This window comes from Mastigoproctus giganteus, chromosome 4 (genome assembly GCF_048544385.1).
Source record: "Mastigoproctus giganteus isolate SK-2022 chromosome 4, ASM4854438v1, whole genome shotgun sequence".
Taxonomy (NCBI): Eukaryota; Metazoa; Arthropoda; class Arachnida; order Uropygi; family Thelyphonidae; genus Mastigoproctus; species Mastigoproctus giganteus.
Genome location: NC_143578.1, coordinates 241390632 through 241412605, shown reverse-complemented (window position 1 = coordinate 241412605; position 21974 = coordinate 241390632). Strand labels below are relative to the sequence as shown.

General features: G+C 35.7%; 1 protein-coding gene across 1 annotated transcript; it reads left to right on the top strand.

The window, feature by feature from the left end:
- Positions 1-5: 5 nt before the first annotated feature.
- ND-15 (NADH dehydrogenase (ubiquinone) 15 kDa subunit) lies at positions 6-19148 on the top strand. Its single transcript, XM_090372126.1, has 3 exons — positions 6-114; positions 8943-9141; positions 18803-19148. The coding sequence occupies exons 2-3, from the start codon at positions 8953-8955 to the stop codon at positions 18938-18940; spliced, it is 327 nt and encodes a 108-aa protein (XP_090228252.1). The 5' UTR covers positions 6-114; positions 8943-8952; the 3' UTR covers positions 18941-19148.
- The last annotated feature ends 2826 nt before the right edge of the window (positions 19149-21974 follow it).

The window sequence follows — 21974 nt, the reverse complement described above, 5'->3', positions numbered from 1 at the left end:
GCACAGTTTTCAAGAATACTTTTATTCCAGAGTAGTTTTATGTATTGGGGCGAACTTCTTTTTCAGTTTGTTATAAGCATTTAAACATTAATTTTTATTAAACTAGAAACAAAGGTAGGTATTAGTTATGGTCTGAAAAGCCAATAGTCAGTATTTTAAAATGTTATGTGCCTTATGAGAAATCAATCCATTATGGGATTGAGCAGATGATATTTCTGTTGTTTCGATCCAGTTGCACTACTGCCTATATATTTTTTTTAATATCAATTATTTAATGGATTAAAAGAATTATCCAATGTGAAAATCGACGTGGCTTTGTCGGGGCAACGATCAAAAATGCATTTCAGCAGTTTCTTTCGGATAGGTGCATGTTCTTTTGATCTATGTTCTGCTTTAAGGGATGCAACCTCATAAGCAGGATATAGATCAAAAGAATTTTGATGCCCCGCGAGGGGGCGCCAAAGTTATTCAAAGAGGTCGCCGATTTTAAAACAAACTTATAAAACCATATATTCCAGCGTATGATCGTCCTTCGAAGCATAAAAATTAAGTTCGATCTATACTCCTATAAAAATAAAGTTGAATTAAGTGCCATCTTAGTGTTATTAATTAATGAATTGATATACCAATATATATAACCCCGAGGACTCACATCTAGTGAGTGTGGGCTTGGCACACCCAGGGTCCTGAGCTGGATATCATCATTTTTCTTTCTTGATGATTCCTTTCTACTTTTAACTCTCTCGTCCAGGGTAACTTGGGAATTTTTTTTTCTTTTTTTTGCTGTTGCAGCATAAGCTTCAGGCTTCCTTGCACCATATGGCTAATAATAATAATAATAATATCAATGGTAGTGTGCTACTGCAACAGGTTCTAGAAAAGTTGGACAAATGGGCTGAGAAGTGGCAACTGAAATTTAACACTGACAAATGCAAAGTACTGCATATGAGTAGAAGTAACCCCCAGAGAAACATACCAACCATGTGGTGCTTCACTTAGGGTGGTAGAAAATGAAAAAGACCTGGGAGTAATTGTGCAGTCAGATATGAAGTTTTCTGAGAGATGCAGACAGGCTGCCAGAGCAAGTCATGGAGTATTGTCAATGATATACAGAAATTTTGCAACTCGGGAAAAGGAGGTGATTATCCCTTTATATAAGGCAATCGTCAGGCCATGCCTTGAGTACTGCATACAGGTCTGGAGGCCTCATTTTAGGAAGGATGTAGAGTTGCTTGAGTGTGTACAGAGATGGGCAACAGTATTGGTGAGTGGAACAAAGGGGTCCTCTTTCCAGGAAAGTCTTAAGTTCTGCAAATTGCAGCATCTAGAGACTAGGCACCTGCAAGGTGATCTGATTGAGGTGTATAAGGCCTTGAATGGGTTGAGCACACTGAATTCTGATAGGATTCTTCTTTTTTTTTTTTTTTTTTTTATGTGAACCCCAAACACGAGAGGTATTAGAACCTGTAGTACTTAGTACCGTGCTTGGGTTAAAAAAGCATGGGTTAAAGGAGACGTATGGGGGGAGGGGGATGCCGGAAACTTTGCTCTAGAGACTAAACATGGGTTTTACCACTTCAAGCCTCCAATAAGCAAAGTGGTGGTATTTTACCGGTTGATGAAAGTCATCTACCACCTGCTTGCTCTGATTACGAACCTGAAGGGGCATAACTTCAAATTAAGGAAAGACAGTTGTAGAATAGATGTGTGGAAATTTGCCTTTAGCCGTGGGTAGTTGTTTGCTGGAACAAACTTCCATCTATTGAATTTAAATAAATTCAGGAGGAACTGGACAAACTTTTAAAGGGAATGGATATGTGAAATTGTTTTTTTTTTTTTTTTTGGCTGATGCTACATAAGCTCATGCTTATGCCTCTACTGTACTATATATACTATTTATTACATATTAATTTTTACACAAATACATTTGCCCTCCTTTTATAAACCAACGGTTTGTTCAAGGAACTGTGTTTTCAGGTTACTTTTTTTGACTCCCTGAAAATTTTACTTTGACTTTTTTCTAGCTCCCAAAAAGTAAACTTATGAGATTATCAATTGCTAATAATAAATATTCTTTCTTATTGAGACATCCAATCTTCAGTACACTACTAAACAGAATGCCTTGGTCACATAAACCTCCCATGTAACATATAGAGTTAATAAGAGTGATATGATGTAGTCACCCATTTGTGTTTCTTACTAACAGTAGATACAGTTTTAATACATTGCAATATAAAAATAGCTTTGAAGGTTTAAGGAGATTGCACATGTCAGCTGTTATTGTCCAGTTAAAAAAAGCTAAAATTCTGCAGATTTCTAATGGAGAAATTGAAATAAATGATAAATAAACAAAAGACATTACTGCACTTAAAAAAAAATAAATAAATAAAAAATAATTAATTTTTTTTTACTTTTTTAAAATATTTTTTGAATTTTTTATGATTTTTAAAATATGTCCTGAGTTGGATTTTGGTAATAATTGCATTTTAATGTTGGGCACTTGTATAAAATAAGTGCAAATTAATACTTAAACGCATTTAGATGCAAATGTTCATTTTTGTAATTTTTAAAATATTCCTTACTCCTGTGAGTCCATACATTAAGCAACATAATGAAGGAAAGGGTTAATACTGTTAAACTTTGTTATTTGGTCAACCTGTTAATAAATAATCAGTAAAGAACAGAATGATTAATAAATTTTTAACTTAAATTTATCTTGATATGTGTGTCAAGTAGTTTTATGTGAAAATAACAAAAAATGTGTAAAATTTGAATTACATTAAGCAAGGAGTGGCCATTAGTAATTTTGTGGATGAAAAGTTACCATGCATATCATTATGATATATTATCAAATGGTGAACAGACCTGGGCTTCAGAGTGGTCTGTAAAGAGGTTTAGATAAATTTGCAAACCACATGTTTGCAGTCAATCCACTTGCCTGAGAACTGTGTTGAGGAACTCCTGGATACGAGCAGAAAAATGAGACTTGTGGTTGGGATATCTTGTTGATATACCTGAACAAACAGCCTTAAACATTCCATCCAAACAAATCATTCTCATAGCATGTTCGTTTAATTTGTTTGGTTGACAGGACTTTTAAAGAATTATGCATCGAAGAAGTGTCTATTCCTTTGAAAACAGTCTGTCATTATTTTAAGATAGTGTCTGCTATGCAGCATTGCAGATATTGTAGCTTAATCATAATGTATGGTGAGTTCCAGTTCCTCAAAAAATTGTGTGTAGTCTTCTTCTAATAGAAAGCAACATTTCTCAGTTTTGTACTGCAGCAAGTTGCTTACTAATTGGAGAACATCACTTTTCGCATATGGAAACTGTTGGAAAAACCTAAAAAAAAAAAAAAAATGCAAAGGTTTCATATTGTTTCTGTATTTGTGTTCTTATTTTGACTTGTTTGTCCAGAATTAGAATGAAGTTATTGTCAAAAATTAAATCTGAATTGGAGGGGAGGAAGAAACCTCTTACTTTTTTTTTTTTTTTTTTTATGTTATAATGTTTTCTATGTCTAATTCATACTGGGTGTTCGAAAAAAGATTTACATACATTGAAAACGTGTGGCCCTGAGGATGTAATATTGGTATTCGACCAGCCACTATATATTGCCTAGTATTTCAGGTAAAATAGAAGAGATTGCTTTAATTAACCACATTCTTATCCTAAAGATATAAACTTGATGGTTACATCTTTAAATAAATCCCACATCTACACGGTGATCACTACCACCTAATGGTTCTTTTATCATGCAGATTCTTAATGCATGAAGGATGACTGCTGATAATCAGATAATTGAGTATTTCTTTCACTTGATGCTAATATAACATGATTCTGTAAAACATAATCATCCTATAAATCCACAAAAGGCTTGCTAGTGTGGGAATGACCAACCTAGAAGTTCCAGTCAATATTTGGAAAGTTAAAATCCCCCATTATAAAACATTCTGATTTTCTGGCCCACTCTATTTTTCTGTATAGCCTTTTATTGTACTCATCATATTTATTAGACTTATACCACACTCCTACTGTCATATTTGCTTTCCCAGTGTCATGCCAAACTAACTCAAAGTTGCACTGGACACCCATATCAACTGGATGCACTGCCTTAGATTTTATGTGCTTTTTAACCATATTCTTATCCAATTTAATTTAATTTATCAGGAGTAATTAAGTGTGATACATTATACTTTTCTGAGTGGTAGTCCAAATATGTTGAAATGGCTGCTCCAACAAAGTTTGCAAAACAAGAATCCCCAATATTCATCACTGCTTCCTTGATCTCATGATTTTAGTGTATCTGGTATTGGTTGGTCATCATTATGTGGAACATGCCTTATTGCAGATGATACGTTAGGATATTTGATTCTGCTTTTTTTGGACATCCCTGATATTTTTGTCATGCAGAAAAAGCAACTGTCAATGTGGTTGAACAGTTCTCACCACAAGATAGGAACAGCAATAGGCATACTTTTAACTTTTCCAGTTAGTCACATTCTCAGATTTGTGTTGTTATATATTTACAGCACATATTTCAAGCCCAATTTTGTTCTGATTACCAGTCTTCAACCAAAGTACAATGGATATTAACATTTGTTAATTCTGTAGCTTTTCTATTTTGAGTTTTTCTTATAAAACCATCCATATATATAGAAGTTGTCAGGGTGATTCAAATACTTTGTTTGCTTTTGCCTAAACATTTTAACAACATAATGCTAAGCAAAACAGAAGACATATGATATGCAGTAGATATACAAATAAACTGTACGTTACTGAAAGGTTGGAGGCAGACAGAGGAGGATGAACATGTTAACATTACTGCCATGTATGAGTGCATGCAAATATTAATTGCAGGTAATACAACAGATAGACTTACCTAAATTTTAGTAAGATATACATATTGGGTTGTTAATGACAGTATGCTACTGCAACAGTATCTAGAAAAGTTGGGCAGATGGGTTTAGAAGTGACAACTGAAGTTCAACATTGACAAATGCAAGATACTCAGGATAGTGGTGTGAGAGCACTGTGGCTGTGGGGAGAACTGAGGGGGGGTTGTCCTGTGAATCACAGCCTTTTGAAATGTACTCTTTGTTTGATGTTTGTGGTGCTTCAGGAATGAGACATGATATTGCAAAGGGGGAATGTCTTTGTGTGTGCTAGATGTAAGGAGTGTAAGGAAATCAGGCAGAAAACTCAGCATTGTTATGGGCCTTTATGAGAGCCTGAAGAACAGGGTAGATGCCCTCGAAGGGTTTAAATTGAGGGGCCCATCAAGCTCTCACTGCCCACATCAATGCCAGAGCTTGCACTTTGTTTTTTTTATGAAAACCCCAACCACAAGATGTATTAGAACCTGTAGTACTTAGTACCATGCATGGGTTGGAGGTTGAGAAGATGAAAGAAAAAAAGTTAAACATAACGAAGTTAAACGAAGAAAGGCTTAAGTTTTGCAAATTACAGAGTCTGGAGACTAGGCACCGGCGAGGTGATCTGATAGAGGTGTATAAGGCTTTGAATGGTTTGACCATGCTCAATGCCAATGGGATTCTTCATCTTTCTCAGAATAATCACCTCAGAGGGCATAAATTCAAATTGAGGAAGGACGGATGTCGGATAGATGTGCGGAAATTTGCCTTTGGCCAGCGGGTGGTTGGTTGGTGGAACCGACTTCCATCACTTGTTGTTGAAGTTAATAGCCTAAACAAATTTAAAGCTCAACTGGACAGGTATTTCGAACGAACGGAGGGGTGAAATGGGAGAGGGTTTTTTTTTTTTTTTTTTTTTTTTTGGCTGATGCTGAATAAGCTTGCTTTCTTGCATCATATGCCTCTACTAATGCTAATGCTAAATGCTAATAAGAAAGGCACCTGGGGTGGATGGGATCTATCCAACTATATTAAAGGAGGCAGCAAAGGAAGTAAGCAAACCCTTAGCCATAATTATGAGAGCTTCCTTGGGCTCAGGGGAGGCACCCATGGACTGGAGATGTGCAAATGTGACCCCAATTCACAAAGGTGGATCAAAGGGTGACACAAGTAATTACAGAGCTGTTGGTTTAACTTTTGTTCTGGGGAAATTAATGGAGGCACTGATTGAAGTACCGCAGGATCATCTAGACAAGACTTCAGATATAGTTTGGACACAGCATGGGTTTGTTAAGGGAAAGTCTTGTCTGACAAATCTGATTGGATACTACGATGTGGTCACAAAGGAACTATATGCAAATATTAATTTTATCATATACTTGGATCTTAGGAAGGCTTTTGATACTGTTGCACATAGAAGACTGCTGTACAAATTGGAGCAGTGTGGCATTAAGGGCAAGTTGCTGGTATGGATGAAGGGATGGTTGAGTGGGAGAAGTCTGAGAGTGGTAATCAATGGATGCTGCTCTTCGTGAACTAATGTTATTAGTGGAGTCCCACCGGGTTCAGTGTTGGGTCCATTGTGTTTCCTGTATTTATTAATGATATTGATGAAGGTATATCAGTCTTAATGTCTAAGTTTGCAGATGATATGGAGGTTGGCAGGTTGTTAATGACAGTATGCTACTGCAACAAAAGTAAAGCAGATTGGCTGTGAGAAATGTTAACTGAAGTTTAACATTGACAAATGTAAAGTACTGCATATGGCTAGCAGTAACCTGAGAGTAATTGTGCAGTCAGATATGAAGTTTTCAGAGCAGTGTAGATGGTGTACAAGAGTAGCTCATGGTGTCTTGTCAATGATATATAGGTATGTTTCCAGCAGGGATAAGGAGGTGATTATAACCCCTTATATAAGGCAGTGGTCAGGCCACACCTTGAGTACTGTATACAAGTCTGCAGGCCTCATTTTAGGAAGGATGTAGAACTGCTGGAACGAGTACAGAGAAGGGCAACAAAGTTAATGAAGGATTGCTCTTACAAAGAAACATTTTCGCCCGCCTTTTTTTAGCACATTTCAGAATAAAAGTGCCTAGGGCACACGAACACTAAAATCCAGTCCTGCTTCTACTAATGCTATGGAGAATGAAAAAGATGGGGGGGGGAGGTTAATTGTGCAGTCAGATATGAAGTTTTATGAGCAGTGCAGACAGACTGCCTGGACAGGTCATTGGGTCTTGCCAATGATATACAGGAATTTTGCTAGCAGGAATAAGGTGTTTATCCCTTTGTATAAGGCAGTGGTAAGGTCACACCTTGAGGTGTGCTGGTCTGGAGGCCTCATTTTATGAAGAGCCTCATTTTAGAACAAGTTCAGAGAAGGGCAACAAGACTGGAGAGGGGAACAATGAGGGTGGTGTTACCAAGAAAGGCTTAAGTTCTGCAAATTGCAGTGTCAGGCACCTATGAAGTAATCTGATTGAGGTGTATAATGCATTTAATGGATTGAGCAGGCTCAGTGCTGATGGGATTTCTCCTCTTGCGTAGAGTACGAACCTGAGGGGTAATAAACTCAAATTGAGGAAAGACAGTTGTAGAATAGATGTGTGGAAATTTGTCTTTGGCCCATAGGTAGTTGATTGCTGGAACAAACTTCCATCGGCTGTTGTGGAAGTTGATAGCTTAAATAAATTCAAGGAAGAACTGGACAAATGTTTGGAGCGAATGGATGGGTGAAATTGGGAAAACTGTTTTTTTTTTGGCACTGATGTTATATAAGCTTGCTTTCTTGCATCACATACCTCTGCTTATGCTAATGTTATTATGGGTAAATAAAAAAAAAAAACAAAAAAAAAACTGCTGTATTTGTAGAAATTGTGAAGTGATGGAAGTGATGTGAATTTTTAAATCATGGTACTGTATTTCTGGATCTTGGACATACTTTCATATGTTTGTTTCTGACAGTATCTTGAGTACCATTTCCATTCTGCAGCAAAACTGCTTTTAAACATAATTTTGAGGCATCATAAATATGTGCCATCAAAATATTATTTTGAAATCTACACATAAAAATTGACCGAAAAAGCAACTGATATTTTAGTGGGGATAAAAATCGTGTTGATTTGAAGAAATAACAATCTATTCCATAATATTCTGGAATATTTATCTGTATTCTGATTTATTTTTATAAATCAGACATGCAGCAGTGTTGTAATTCTTAATTTTAATCATTTTATTTGTTGTAATCCTACTATTCTCTAGAACAGTTGCAGTATAAATTTTCACATAATTTGTTAATTATTAAGAGATAGGTAGTACGGCTCACTCTGCTGTAATGTGCTATCTTACAGTGCATGTGTCACATTATGCACGTCTGCCATTACGTGCATGAAAATTGCGTGCACGAAACTCACTCAATGCCACATACTTTTTCACTAGTGTCATTTCAGTTTATCATGAGTGTATATTTTGTGCGTAAAAATTTATATAATGTTCTTTTATATACTTATATATACTATAAACTAATGAGTCCAAAAATGATATGATATTATTTTTAAAAAAAATTGAAAGCATTAAGTATCACAATAAAATTGGAAGTTTTAAAGTTTTGGAAAAAATAGTTTCCAAAATGGATCTGGATCCTTTTTTCTGCATTGTCTTTTCTTTTGTTTTAGTAAAAAAAGAATCACATCATTAGGCAACTGACCTTACATTCATTTATTAAAAACTAGCCCAGTAAAATAAGACCCCCCCCCCCATTTGAAAAAATTAGCATCTAAAACAAAACAATGTTACTTACATATATTTTAATTCAATAAATTTTTATTTAATAACCTTTGAGTTTTTATTATGTATTTATGAATCATAGAATAATATGTTTAATAAAAATGTTTGAAAATGGGGTCAGCAATGACAATTTATAGCTTTTATGGAACCTATCCCTTACTGTTATAGGAAAATCATTTTAAAATGATATTCCTATAACAGTAAGGGATAGGTGAATTAAAATGTTATCAAACAGTTTTTCTGTAAAATTTTATTTGTAAAATCAGTATGTATTTACAGATTAATAAAAATGGCACCCTTAAAAACAACAATTATGGAACTGTTTAGTGCCCCAGGAAATGCTCAAGGTAATCCTCGCTGCCGTGATTTTGAATTAAATGCCACAGAGTGCTTGGAAGCATATGGCATAGAGCTGGGACGTAGAAAATGCAAAGATGAAATTGATGATTTTTTTGAATGTACACAGGCAACTAAGCAGGTAGTATTTTTACTGTTATTGGAAATTATTTTTAATTGGGTATTTGTTATAGTCATTCAGTTTTATCACATGCATGTTGTCAATTAGTATCCATATTTGCCTTTTGGTGCAAGGAAGTCCTGGGATTTTGCTACATGTTCTTCTCCTCACATAATTACTGATTCAGCTGATCTTTGAATTTTCCAAAGCTGTCGGCCTCAAGCTACCCAGAGATAAATTATTTCTGTGATTATGGAATAAGTTAATTCCCATAATGCAATCTGTACCTCTTTCCCTGTAATTTGCATTTATGTCCTATTCTACTATCATTTATAACTATGAAAATTTCATCTTTTGTTCATTTTACTGTTCTCTCTCAGAACCGCAAATGAGAATACCCCCCCTCCTGCAACGGTGCATAATTACTAAGCTCTGTAAACTTTCATATTCAAAGTCTTTCCTCATATGGGCACCCTTTTTCTGATTTCACTTAAGTTTGAAATTTGTAAAAGGGTGCCCATATGAGGTTGACCAATTTGGACCTTTTCAAGACGCTCTGTGTCATTTTTTGATTGTGGTCCCCATGCTTGGACACAGTTCACCACAATACTCCAATTAACTATCCTTCAATGCTCTCTGTTTTGTAGCATGAGTGGTCTTAGATGCTTAACATTTAACCCTTGGTCCAGCATTATTTCTGCTGTTATCTAATTCTGGTCCAACTCGAAATTTAAAAAAATTATACTGGGATATAAGCGCTTCAAAAATTATTTTTTTTTTAAGTTTACATTAGTTATATAAAATTGATTAATAAAACATTTTAGACATTTTAAATACTTATTATTTATATGATTTTAGTGTGTGGTATTTCTTGAAACATTCACTAAGATGCAATCCTGGTTTTTTTCAAGCATGTCTCACAATACCAAACTGTTCCTTTTCTTCCACTTTTTTCCTTCATAGAAGTTTTTTTCATTTAGTCCCTTGTTAATTTGCTAATAATAATCTCACCAGAAAAAGCCCTTAGTTCATTTATTGAAAGCGAAACCCAGTCAGACCGTATGGAACAATTAGGAAGTAGCTTATTTATCATTAGCATCATTAGAGGCATACGATGCAAGCTTATGCAGCATCAGCTAAAAAAACCCTTCCATTCATTCCAAATGCCTGTCCAGCTCAACCTTACATTTATTTAGGCTATCAACTTCCACAACAAAAGATGGAAGTCTGTTCCACCAATCAACTACCCGCTGGCTAAAGGCAAATTTCTGCACATCTATTCTACAACTGTCTTTCCTCAGTTTGAATCTATGCACCCTCAGGTTCTTAATCTGAACAAGAGGAATTGTCCTATCAGCATTCAGCTTGCTCAACCCATTCAAGGCCTTATACACCTGGCACCTCTGTAGCCAGGTGGGAAGGAGCAGCAGTGCGTAGCACACACTTCTTGATTAGACCGGGGTTCGAGCCTGTCACCACCAAATACGGAGGATGCAGAAAGGTCAGGGAATGACCACCGCATATTCCCAGAGCAATATGGCCTTAGTTGCTAATGCTCCTAAAAACCAAATAACAAACAAACATAACAAACAGCCTTATACACCTCAATCAGATCACCTCGCATGTGCCTACTCTCCACGCACTGCAATTTGCAGAACTTAAGCCTTTCTTGGTTAGAGCGCCCCCTTTGTTCCAATATCACCAATCATGTTGTCCTTCTTTGTACTTGTTTTAGCAACTCTACATCCTTCCTAAATAAAATGAGGCCTCCAGACCTGTACACAGTACTCTAGTTGTGGCCTGACCATTGCCTTGTATAATGGGATAATCACCTCCATGACCTGCCCTGACAGCCCGTCTGCACTGCTCAGCAAAAGAGTTTCATTGGCATAATTATTTGTTTCATTCAAAATTTCTTCAAACAAAGAATCGGCAAAAGACAGCTAGAATAGTGAAATTATAGTAACCTTAAGACAGCTAGAAATATTCAGGTTCAGTTTTGTGAATACTTGAAATACTCAAAAGAAATCCACAATTCAAAATAGTAAAGGGAAAATGTTTGAATGAAATTTCCCAATTTCCCACACCAGCATGGTTTGAGAGCTTGTCATCAGTTTCTTCATCACTGCTACAAGATATATTGTCATGTTCGAAAATAATATCATCATCACTATCAGAAAATGTAAATCAAATCCTGAATCAGAAAGTTCTAACAATTTCTCATTTTCTTCATCGGAAAGGCCGCTAAGAGATGTTGATGCCATGACTAAACACTGTTTCTCACAGATACTAAATACACAGTTAACACTAAAAATGAAGATAAACTACTGTCACCAGCTGTTAACAATTGAATGTGAACATTCAGTTTGTCAAATTGTCTATATGATGTAGAAGTAGATGGTAGTTCAATAATCATACCAGAAGTGCAGGAAAACAAGCTATATAATTGACAAAACAGAAAGGCACGTCTGATGTGACACTGGACCGAAGAGAAATTAAGATGTCGCATGAGATGCAACATTGGACCACAATGGGTTAACCTTCTACAGGCACCCTGGTGTGCTGGCTACACCAAAATAAAAATAAAAAAAAAACTTAGATGTAATTCTAAATTTAATTTTTAGAATTATATCAGTGTGAATTTTAGTATTCCTCCATTATGGTATTCACTTTTGATCTGCATTATTTTTAAATAGAAAAGTATAGCCATAAAAAATGTCTTTACAGTTTTATGTTTGTGTAAAAATTATGCAGCTTGTCCACTCCTGTTTTGATTTTTCTAGAACTTTGGGTTCAGTTTTAATTTTGCTTATTTCACATTGCTGAGCATTCATATGAGATAGTTAGAATATACTGTATTTTTTTTTTTTTTGAATGATAGGACTGCTGTTTCTGCATATATTATCTGTTTTATCTAATATGGTGTCAGAATGAAGATTTAAATTCTCACTTGCATCTATTTAAATGGTTTCTTGCCTTTTATCCCAAAATAACTAAATGGTATATAAAATAAATGCCATATGCCCTCACTTGGAGGTCTCTCTCTCTCATTAGAGGGTTAAAAGCTTATGACCACATATGAATTTTCTCACATGTTTTTTTTATTCTGTAATCCCCTGTGTGCTAAAAAAGTTTTTTTCATAATGTTAATAGTTTTTTTTATTTTTTTATTTCAAACCTCAGTATTTGTGTAAGAGTTTTTATATTGCAGTTTTCAAATCTTGTACATTTGCCACAAAAGTAGATATTTCTCACTGAAATTTTTTCTGTATTCACTTATTGCTATAATCACAATAAAATTAAAATAGTTTCATAACAATAGCAGTTAAATGCAATTACAACCAATCATTTTTTTCCCTACTGATCTATATTTAAATCAAATCAGTTGTCCTTTTAACCTATCAATATTTAACTCTAGTCATGGTACTGCGAATTGTTACGAACATGGTGGTGCTACGTCTATGCTCATCTGTGTAAACTGCCATTTTAATTTCTTGGAAAAAATTTTTTTTTTTTTTTTTTTTAATTCTGCTGAGAGTATGCCAATATTTCTTCTTTTCTTAATGGATTGCAATATGCTTAATTTTTTTCGTTTTTAATAAAACAATTAAATATTTAAAAAATGCTGTTTAGTTTACACTTTTTTCAAAATAAAATTTAAAAAATATTAATTCTTCCATTTTCCAGTTTAAAAAATCATGTGAAATTTTAAAAAAAATTGCACATATTAGATGCTATATTCCATTATTATTTCTTTCATTTTCAAATTTGGTATGCTGTGAAGTGTGCAAAATTCGAATAATAACACCCATTGCACTCTAAAATCATGTGGAAAAGTTTTGTAAATAACTTGAATTAGAAATAAAATCATAATACTAAGCTTTTTTTTTTTTTTAGTGTCAGTAGAAGTCAGTTGCCCACACTAGCATTGTTATGTTAAAGGTAGAACGAAAGTGGTAATACCTGATGGGTGCAATCAAGCTACAATGGGGAAAACAGTAAATGAAAATTCAAGAAACCATAACAAGTACGAATTTGTCTGTACTTAGGAAGGTACAGAAAATCACAGATTTTTTTCTTTACCCAACAATTGATGCAGGCTTGTTATTTTGATTTACACCTCACAGGTATAGTGCTACATCTTCAGCAGTAAAGAAATTACTCTTTATGTTTCATTTAGCCTGTTAAAGGTTTATCTTCTAAATTTTCTCACCTGAGCTAAGAGCCTGCATGCTCTGCAAGTGCACCTTACTCTTTGGGGCGGATTTTCAGACACTTCTTGGGGTAACTATAATGGTCATCTGGTATCTTGTTATCAATATAATGAAAAAAATATATTAGCTATGTTGTGCGGTGAAGCCCAGGAATTTGCTGCACCAGCAAAAAACACCAGCTGTTAAAAAAAAACAAACAGAAATAATAAAATAAAAATAATAACTAAATAGTTAATAAAATAAAACAAACTTCCTATTTGATTCCCTCCTCATATAGATTATCCAGTCATAGAGTAAAAAAATGTGTGGAGGTCCTAAAATGGATTATCAAGTTGACCTTTGAATCTTGCCACGCTATCGGCCCTAACCTATGAAGGAATCTTATTCCAGTAATCAAAACCTCTAAACTTCTAAACCTCTGCCCCTGTAAATTTAATTTATTTTCCCTAATTCTGGAATCATTTATAACAATGAAAATTTCACCTTCATTCTTTTTTACTCTCTCTCTTCAGAGCCTTGTACACCTTAATCAGGTCTCTCCTAAGGTATGTAGTTACCAACCTTTGCAGCCCACATATTTGAAATCTTTCCCCATATGGTCATCCCTTTTGATAATCTCACCATGTATTATGTTTACCTTTTGCCCACCTTTGTGCCCTTTCAAGGAGCTTGAGGTGTGGTATCCATATTTGAGCACAATATTCCAAGTGCAGTGCAATTGCCGTATAGTGAGGTTATGACACCCATGTCTCTCCAAGAAAGCGTACAATAAATAATCAGTAGGACACTATGAGCCTTCCTTGCCATCTGTCTACACTGTTCAGAGAACTTCATTTTCAACCGAATCATAGCTCCTAAATCCCTTTCTTATTCTACTGTTTTTAATTCAACACCACTAAGTTTATAAGTTATTTTGGGGTTGCTGTTCCCCACTTGGATTAATGTGTTCAAGTGTAAGGCCTTGCATGAGGCTGCTGGCATAGATGTGATTCTTCCACTGCTTCCATTGGAACATATACCAGCCCTAAAAGCAAAGCATTGGGGATTTCAAGGCCTGCTGGGTTCCTCATGGAACAAACAAATACGTTGGCTGCATTATAGTTATTATGAAAAATAAAAAAACAAGTACATATATGCTTTGCATGTACATTAATGCTAGGATATAATAAATAAATTTGAATTTTTAATACTGGTATGTCAACATGCAAACGTTGCAGGGATATTGGACACATGGCGCTACTTAGATATAAGGAATGCAGATTTGAATATGGTAAGTACAATGTGTACAGAAAAGACAAGCATCATGAGGGTAGGGTGGCAGGTGGGGGAAGATTTATGCTCTCAGTTAAGAACACTGAAAATCTACATTAATGCATCCAGTTCACATATGTGGCCAGTGCAATGTTCAGTTAGTTTTTTTTTGCATTACATTAAGCACTGGAAAAGAAAAAATGAGAGCTACCTAATAACTATTATGAGTATAACTTTACAAACAAATAGAGTGAGTCAGTAAATCAGTGTCTTATAATGGGAGATTTTAACTTTCCAGATATTGACTAGAACTTGTGGTTTGGTCATTCACACAATAGCAAGACTTTTGTGGATTTATTGGATAATTGTTTTCTACACTAGCATGTTACAGAAGCAACAAGAGAAAGCAATACTCTTGATGTGATTATTAAAAGTCAGTGACACTTCATTCATTAAGAATCTGGAAATAAAAGAACCACTAGGTGGCAATAAGTAATCTCAGTGTATTGATGTGGGATTTACTTAAATACCGTTAAGGCAAAGGGAAGGATTTTGCTTTCATAAAGGTGATTACAGTGGTGCAGTAAGGCCAACTGACATTTCCAGCAGCTAATTCTAAAATGGGAAATATTTGGAGAATTAACTGTAGACACCTATCATTCAAGGAATTAATTGTGGATGCTACTAAAAGTTTCATACCTATTAAGAAATATTGTTCAAGGTTTAGGCCTAAATGGTTATGAAATGAACTAATGAGACTCGTGATAGAGAAGAAAAATGCATGTGATGCACATAAATTATCAAGAGACTCAGAAGCCTATGGCAGATATAAGCTAGTCTGTAATCAGGTCACAAAGGAGGTTAGGCAGGCGAAGGCAGATTACGAGATATCTTTGACAAAAGATGCTAAGAAAAACAGCAAGGATTTCTTTACTTATATAAACTCTAAAAGAAAGAGGATGAATCTGATTGGTCCACTTGATATCGATGGTTCGACTGTTGATGATCCTGCTCAGATAGCAAACAAACTGAATGAGTATTTTGCATCTACATTCACACATGACGAGTTATTAAGGTTAGAAAATGGCAGAAGGTTATCAAATTGTAGCAGGGTGCTTAATGATTTTGTAATAACTGAGAGCAAAGTGGAGGAGAAATTGTTGAAGTTAAACATAAGAAAGGCACCTGGGGTGGATGGGATCTATCCAGTTATATTAAAGGAGGCGGCAAAGCAACTAAGCAAACCCTTAGCCATAATTATGAGAGCATCCTTGGACTCAGGGGAGGTCCCCACAGATTGGAGATGTGCTAATGTATCCCTAATTCACAAAGGGTGACACAAGTAATTACAGACCAGTTAGTTTAACTTCTGTTCCGGGTAAAATAATGGAGTCACTGGTTAAAGATGCATGGCAGTATCATCTAGATAAGACTGCAGCAGTAATTCAGACACAGCATGGGTTTGTTAAGGAAAAGTCTTGTCTGACTAATTTGATAGGATATTACGATGTGGTTACAAAGGAACTGGATGCAAAAAATAATTTTGATATCATATATTTGGATTTCAGGAAAGCTTTTGACACTGTTGCGCATGGAAGACTATTGTACAAATTGGAGCAGAATGGTATTAAGGGTAAGTTGCTACAATGGATAAAAGGATGGTTGAGTGGGAGAAGACAGAGGGTGGTAATTAATGGGTGCTGCTCTTCGTGGACTAATGTTATTAGTGGAGTCCCACAGGGTTCGGTGTTGGGTCCTCTGTTGTTTTGTTTATTTATCAATGATATTGATGAAGGTATATCAGGCTTAGTGACGAAGTTTGCAGATGATATAAAGGTTGGCAGGGTTGTTATTAATGGCAGTGTGCTACTGCAATAGGATCTAGATAATTTGGGCAGATGGGCTAAGAAGTGGCAACTGAAGTTTAACCTTGACAAATGCAAAGTACTGCATATGGGTAGAAGTAACCCCAGACAAACGTACCAACTGTGTCATACTACACTTAAGGTGGTAGAACATGAAAAAGACCTGAGAGTAATTGTGCAGTCAGATATGAAGTTTTCTGAGCAATGCAGACAGGCTGCCAGGGCAGGTCATGGGGTTTTGTCAATGATGTATAGGAATTTTGCTAGCAGGGAAAAGGAGGTGATTGTCCCTCTGTATAAGGCAATGGCCTTGAGTCTGTGCACAGGTCTGGATGCCTCATTTTAGGAACAATGTAGATTTGTTTGAACGTGTACAGAGAAGGGCAACAAGATTGGTGAGGGGAATGAAGGGATCCTCTTACCAAGAGAGGCTTAAATTCTGCAAATTGCAGTGGCTGGAGACTAGGCACCTGCACGGTGATCTGATTGAGGTGTATAAAGCCTTGAATGGGTTGAGCACACTGAATTCTGATGGGATCCTTCCACTTGTTCAGATTACGAACCTAAGGGGGCATAAATTCAAATTAAGAAAAGACAGATGTAGAATAGATGTGCGGAAATTTGTCTTTAGCTAGTGGGTGGTTAATTGCTGGAACAAACTTCCATCTGTCGTGGAAGTTGATAGGTTGAATAAATTTAAGGAGGAACTGGACAGGCATTTGGAGGGAATGGTGTGATTTTTTTTTTTTTTTTTTTTTTGGCTGATGCTGCATAAGCTCATACACTTGCTTTCTTGCATCACGTGCCACTACTACTACTATTAGGCTTTTTATATCAATTAAGAGATACTGTTCATGGCTTAGGCCAAAATAGATATCACAGGATTTGGTTGAGACTCATGGCAGAGAAGGAAAAAAAACGCATGGGATGCATATAAATTATGTCATACAAAAGTCTACAGCAGATATAAACTAGACAGCAATCAGGTCACAAATGCGGTTAGTCTCTGGCAAAGAATACAAAAAAAAAAAAAAAAAACCAGCAAAGACTTCTTTGCTTATGCAATCACTAGAAGGAAGGGAATGAAGCACATTAGTCTGCTAGATATTTATGGTTAAACTCTTGATGATCCTGCTCAAGTTGACGACAAACTGAATAGTTATTTTGCATATACAAATTCTAACACGGAGCTAAATTATTTTGTGAGGAAAAATGGCAGCAAAAATGGTAACAAACCTTTAGCCATAATTATGACAACATTCTTGGAATCAGGTGAGGTTTCTATTGATTAGTGTGTAAATGTGCAAATATATATAAAAAAAAAAAAAAAAAAAAAAAAAAAAAAAAAAGTAAGCTGCAGCCATTATCAACCCACTGCAGGATGGAAGTCTCCTCAACGATTCATGTTGAGGGTAATGGACCATAATCTGCCAAGCTGGTCAGGCGCCTCTGTAGCCAAGTGGGCAGGAACAGCAGTGCTTAGCACACACTTCTTGATTAAACCGGGATTCGAGCCCGTGACCACCAAATACGGAGAATGCGGAAAGGTCAGGAAATGACTACCTCATATCCCCAGAGCAATATGGCCTTAGTTGCTAATGCTCCTAAAAACCAAATAACAAACAAACAAAGCCATGCTGGTCCAGTGCAGGTTGGCAGATCAACCGTATTTAGCAGTCAGGGGCTCGAACCCCGGTCTACTCAAAGAGCATGTGCTACTGCACTCCCGCTCCTGGCCACTCAGCTACGGTGGCCTCTGCAAATATATACAAATATGCAAGAACTAAAAAAATAAAAAGTAAAAGTTTGACTATATTTAGGAAGCTTGAAAAAATTTCATATTTTTAATCGTTCTTACACCACTGCTGCAGAATTAGTTTTCCACAAATTCAGGAGTTTCCTCGAACAGAAAGTGTTTTGATTGGGAATAAACTTTAATTAATTATGACTGTACCAATTTTGTTATTTTGTTTTCAACTTGTTTCCTGTGAGATTAGAAAACAGAATTTTTATACATATTAGCCAAAAATTTTATTACTATAAATGAATCTGTTTATATAGAAAACTATGTTCTAGTATGGAAACAATATGTGCTTTGTTTAAATCAATATTTTTATTAATGAGATTCTACCGTACTGTACAGTGCAGGTTTATTTAGTATTTTTAGTTTGTTTTCAAAATTTAAACTTTTGGATTTTTTTTTTTTTTTTTTGTTATTTTGATTAATTGCCACTGTTTATTGTTGAAAGACTGCATGTTACGTGTACTGAGCAAATTATCAATTACAATAATGTTCATTTGATTGATTATCTTTTTTTGCTTATGGAGAATGTTTTATTCAATTTTATTTAGATGAAACGTATAGAAGCAATGCAAAAGGAACGTTTGAGGCAATATAAAAGTGGTGAGCGATCCAAACAGGACTATTATGGCCCAGCTCCATCCTTTGACAGTTATGATGAGATATATCGTAAAAGACCAGTACTCTAAAGGATGTTCAGTATGCTTAATAGATGTAGTATATAGTTCTATATATTAAAAAGAGTATTGTAAACAAACTAAGAAACTTAGAAATAAAGATAATCTTTTCCTGGCAATTCATTTATCAGTGATTTTTAGTTTTATGACTGGAATGTCTGAATTAACAAAGAATGTATAACACTTGATTGAAAAATAAAATTATTTATTGGAAATATAATTTATCATTAGTTTATGGCTTGCAAAGTAAAACGTATAGTTAAAGTTTCTAGCATAAAATAAATCTCTTGGGATGTTGAATCATGTGCAATATGGTTATCAGGAAATCTTGAAATTTGTCCAAACCGTCCATATTCAATTGCGTAATGTGATGCATTCTGTGCTAATTTTTGCTTTAAGGAAAGCATATGTGTGTGTATATTGCTTAATCATCAGAGTAAAATCAAATATTGTGTGCAGAATCAAAAAATTTCCATCAAAAATCTAAAATTTACATAATTACAGCAAAGTGTGGTAAGGATTCTGTGAAAGTAAGTGTAAAAGTGATGCAGGTAAGTTTTTATTGTATGCTGAAGTGCTTTATAATTTGCTTTATCAGCTAGATGATACAATCAGAAGAGAAAGACCAGAGAAAATAGATTTGATGCATGACTGCATGTACAAGTAAGGGTAATTGTAGGCATAATTGTACTCTCCACCATGTTCTCTTAATGGTGCAGACGCTGCTAGAACAAGGGATGGGGTTCTGTCAATGATTATACAGAAATTTTTCAACAGGAGCAAGAATATGATTACCCTGGTGTATTAGACAATCATTAGGCCACATCTTGAGTACTGCTGCAGGTCTGTAAGCCTCAGTTTAATCAGAATAAATGTTGGAATGGGTTCAGAGGAGAATAACAACATTATTCAGGGACACAGAAGGACACTCTTACCAAGAAAAACTTCATTCTGCAAATTCCAGCATCTGGAAACTAGGCACTTGCAAGGATATCAGATTGAGGTGTTTAAAGATTGGATAAACTAAATGCATGCAGATGGCACCATATTCAGACAACACACATTTAAATTGAGGGAAGGGTTATTGGAAGATAAATGTGTAGAAATGTACAGAGGTTTAATAAAACTAATTAAACCATGTGAACTATTGTTAAATGAATTTTGTTGTGTAAACAGTATTATATTAAGAAAGTTGAACTCCTACAGAGCTACTCAATAATTTGCAATGTTTCTGGATTCTGTATTGAATGTTGAACATATCAGCCCTAAGCAACAAAGATTTTGTGATTTTACTAGCACTACAGTTAGTAACATCACCAATTAATAGTATTTTAGCTAGTTTATTGATTATGTGAACTACGGTACATTTACGCCCAAAACAATTCAAGTAACTAAATAAAATTGGCTACGTTTTGGATTTCACTATCATCTTCAGACCTTGATTTTTGGGTTCTAATAAAATTCCATATGAAGAGAATTTAAAAGTTGACAGTACTGTACCTGATGTGAACACATTCTATAGTTGCTCTTCAATTACAGCTTAAAATTAAATTCTGAGTTAGTATTAGTAATGGCTTGATTTCTTGGCAGATACAGCCAAGAAAACAAGCTTATATAGCATTGTTGAGTGCCTAAAGGCGATTACTCATCCACCCGGGCAATTGTTCTCCAGCTGCTACTAAGTGCTTTTCTCACTGCTACCTCTAGCTCGCCGACTGAACTAGCCAGGTGGGTAAAGTGCCTGCCTGGCAACCCAAAGGTCGCAGGTTCGAATCCCGCCTCGGGCTTGGATCAAAGTACTGCAAAAACCTTGGGAGGGGCATTATGGCCACAGAAGCCGATGCGCCAACAACTACCAGGAAAAAAAAAAAAAAAAGCCTCTAGCTCGACGTCATATTTTCAAGCCACTGGAGACACAGTGAATGCTAGAAATGACTAACTTTCCCCAGAAGAAAGCTTAAAAACTTTTCTTTCTTAACCTAAATTTAACACAAGATTCTCTGACGTAATTGCCTACTTGTGGTATACAGCATTCACCTTATTTTGCCTTGTCTTGTAGGGAACTTACTAATCCGAATACACCCGATTTTTCGTATTTTTTGCAAATACCCACAATGAGTGATACTGAATAGGAAGTGATGGAAAATGAGGGACCAGAAGAACATCACTCCACACTTGACAAGCAAGACTTCTAACCCCGAAGACCTAAATAAGACTACCAACAAGGAAAATCCAAAAAATCAAAGGAGGGGACGGTCAGGAGCTGACTCTCCAACCCTCAAAGAGGTAATTGAGGAAGGAGAAAATGATACCTCCAGTGATTCTAAAAATGAGTACTCCAAAAGTCAGGTTTCCCCCCCCCCCCCGACTGGTACTCCTGTTGAGCAAAAGGACCCAAAAAACAAACGGAGGCTCACGTTATATTTTGTGATATATTAGTTAAGCCTACCGAAGGCTTAACTAATATATCACAAAAAAATTAAAGACCAAATGAAGAACATAAGAATTAAAAGTATACAAAAAACCAGGAACCTTGGCATTATAATAGAGACAGATACCAGAGAGGAGGCACTATGGACTGAGGGTGGAGGTGCCAAATCGGAAAGGCCCATCAATAGTCCTGTTTGATATCAATGAAAACCTAACCCCCTCAGAATTTAAAGGATGAGATCTATCACAGGAATCTCGCTATGTGCCTAACACAGGGACCAGGAAGAGCACCTAGTGCTGAAATATAGTACCAAGGCAAAAGTAACAGGAAATGTTAACTGGATCGTTGAGTTGTCACCAAGGGAGGGCGCGGCAGATCATTGGCTCACAAAACAGGGTTTGCATTGCCTGGGGAAGCCATAGATACTGGGAGCACATCTCTCTCCCTAAGTGTTACAGGTGCCTGCGTTTCTGACACATCCCATACCTGTAACCAGCGAGAGTCCACCTTTTTTTTTTTTTTTTTTTTATGAGAACCGCAAACACGAGGGGTATTATAACCTATAGTACTTAGTACCGTGCTTGGGTTGGAGGTTGAGAAGATGAAAGAAGATAT

Coding starts and splice junctions, on each gene's coding strand:
- ND-15 (XM_090372126.1), top strand. CDS start 8,953: ATGGCACCCTTAAAAACAACAATTATGGAACTGTTTAGTGCCCCAGGA. Junction 9,142..18,802: donor GTACACAGGCAACTAAGCAG/GTAGTATTTTTA, acceptor AATTTTATTTAG/ATGAAACGTATAGAAGCAAT.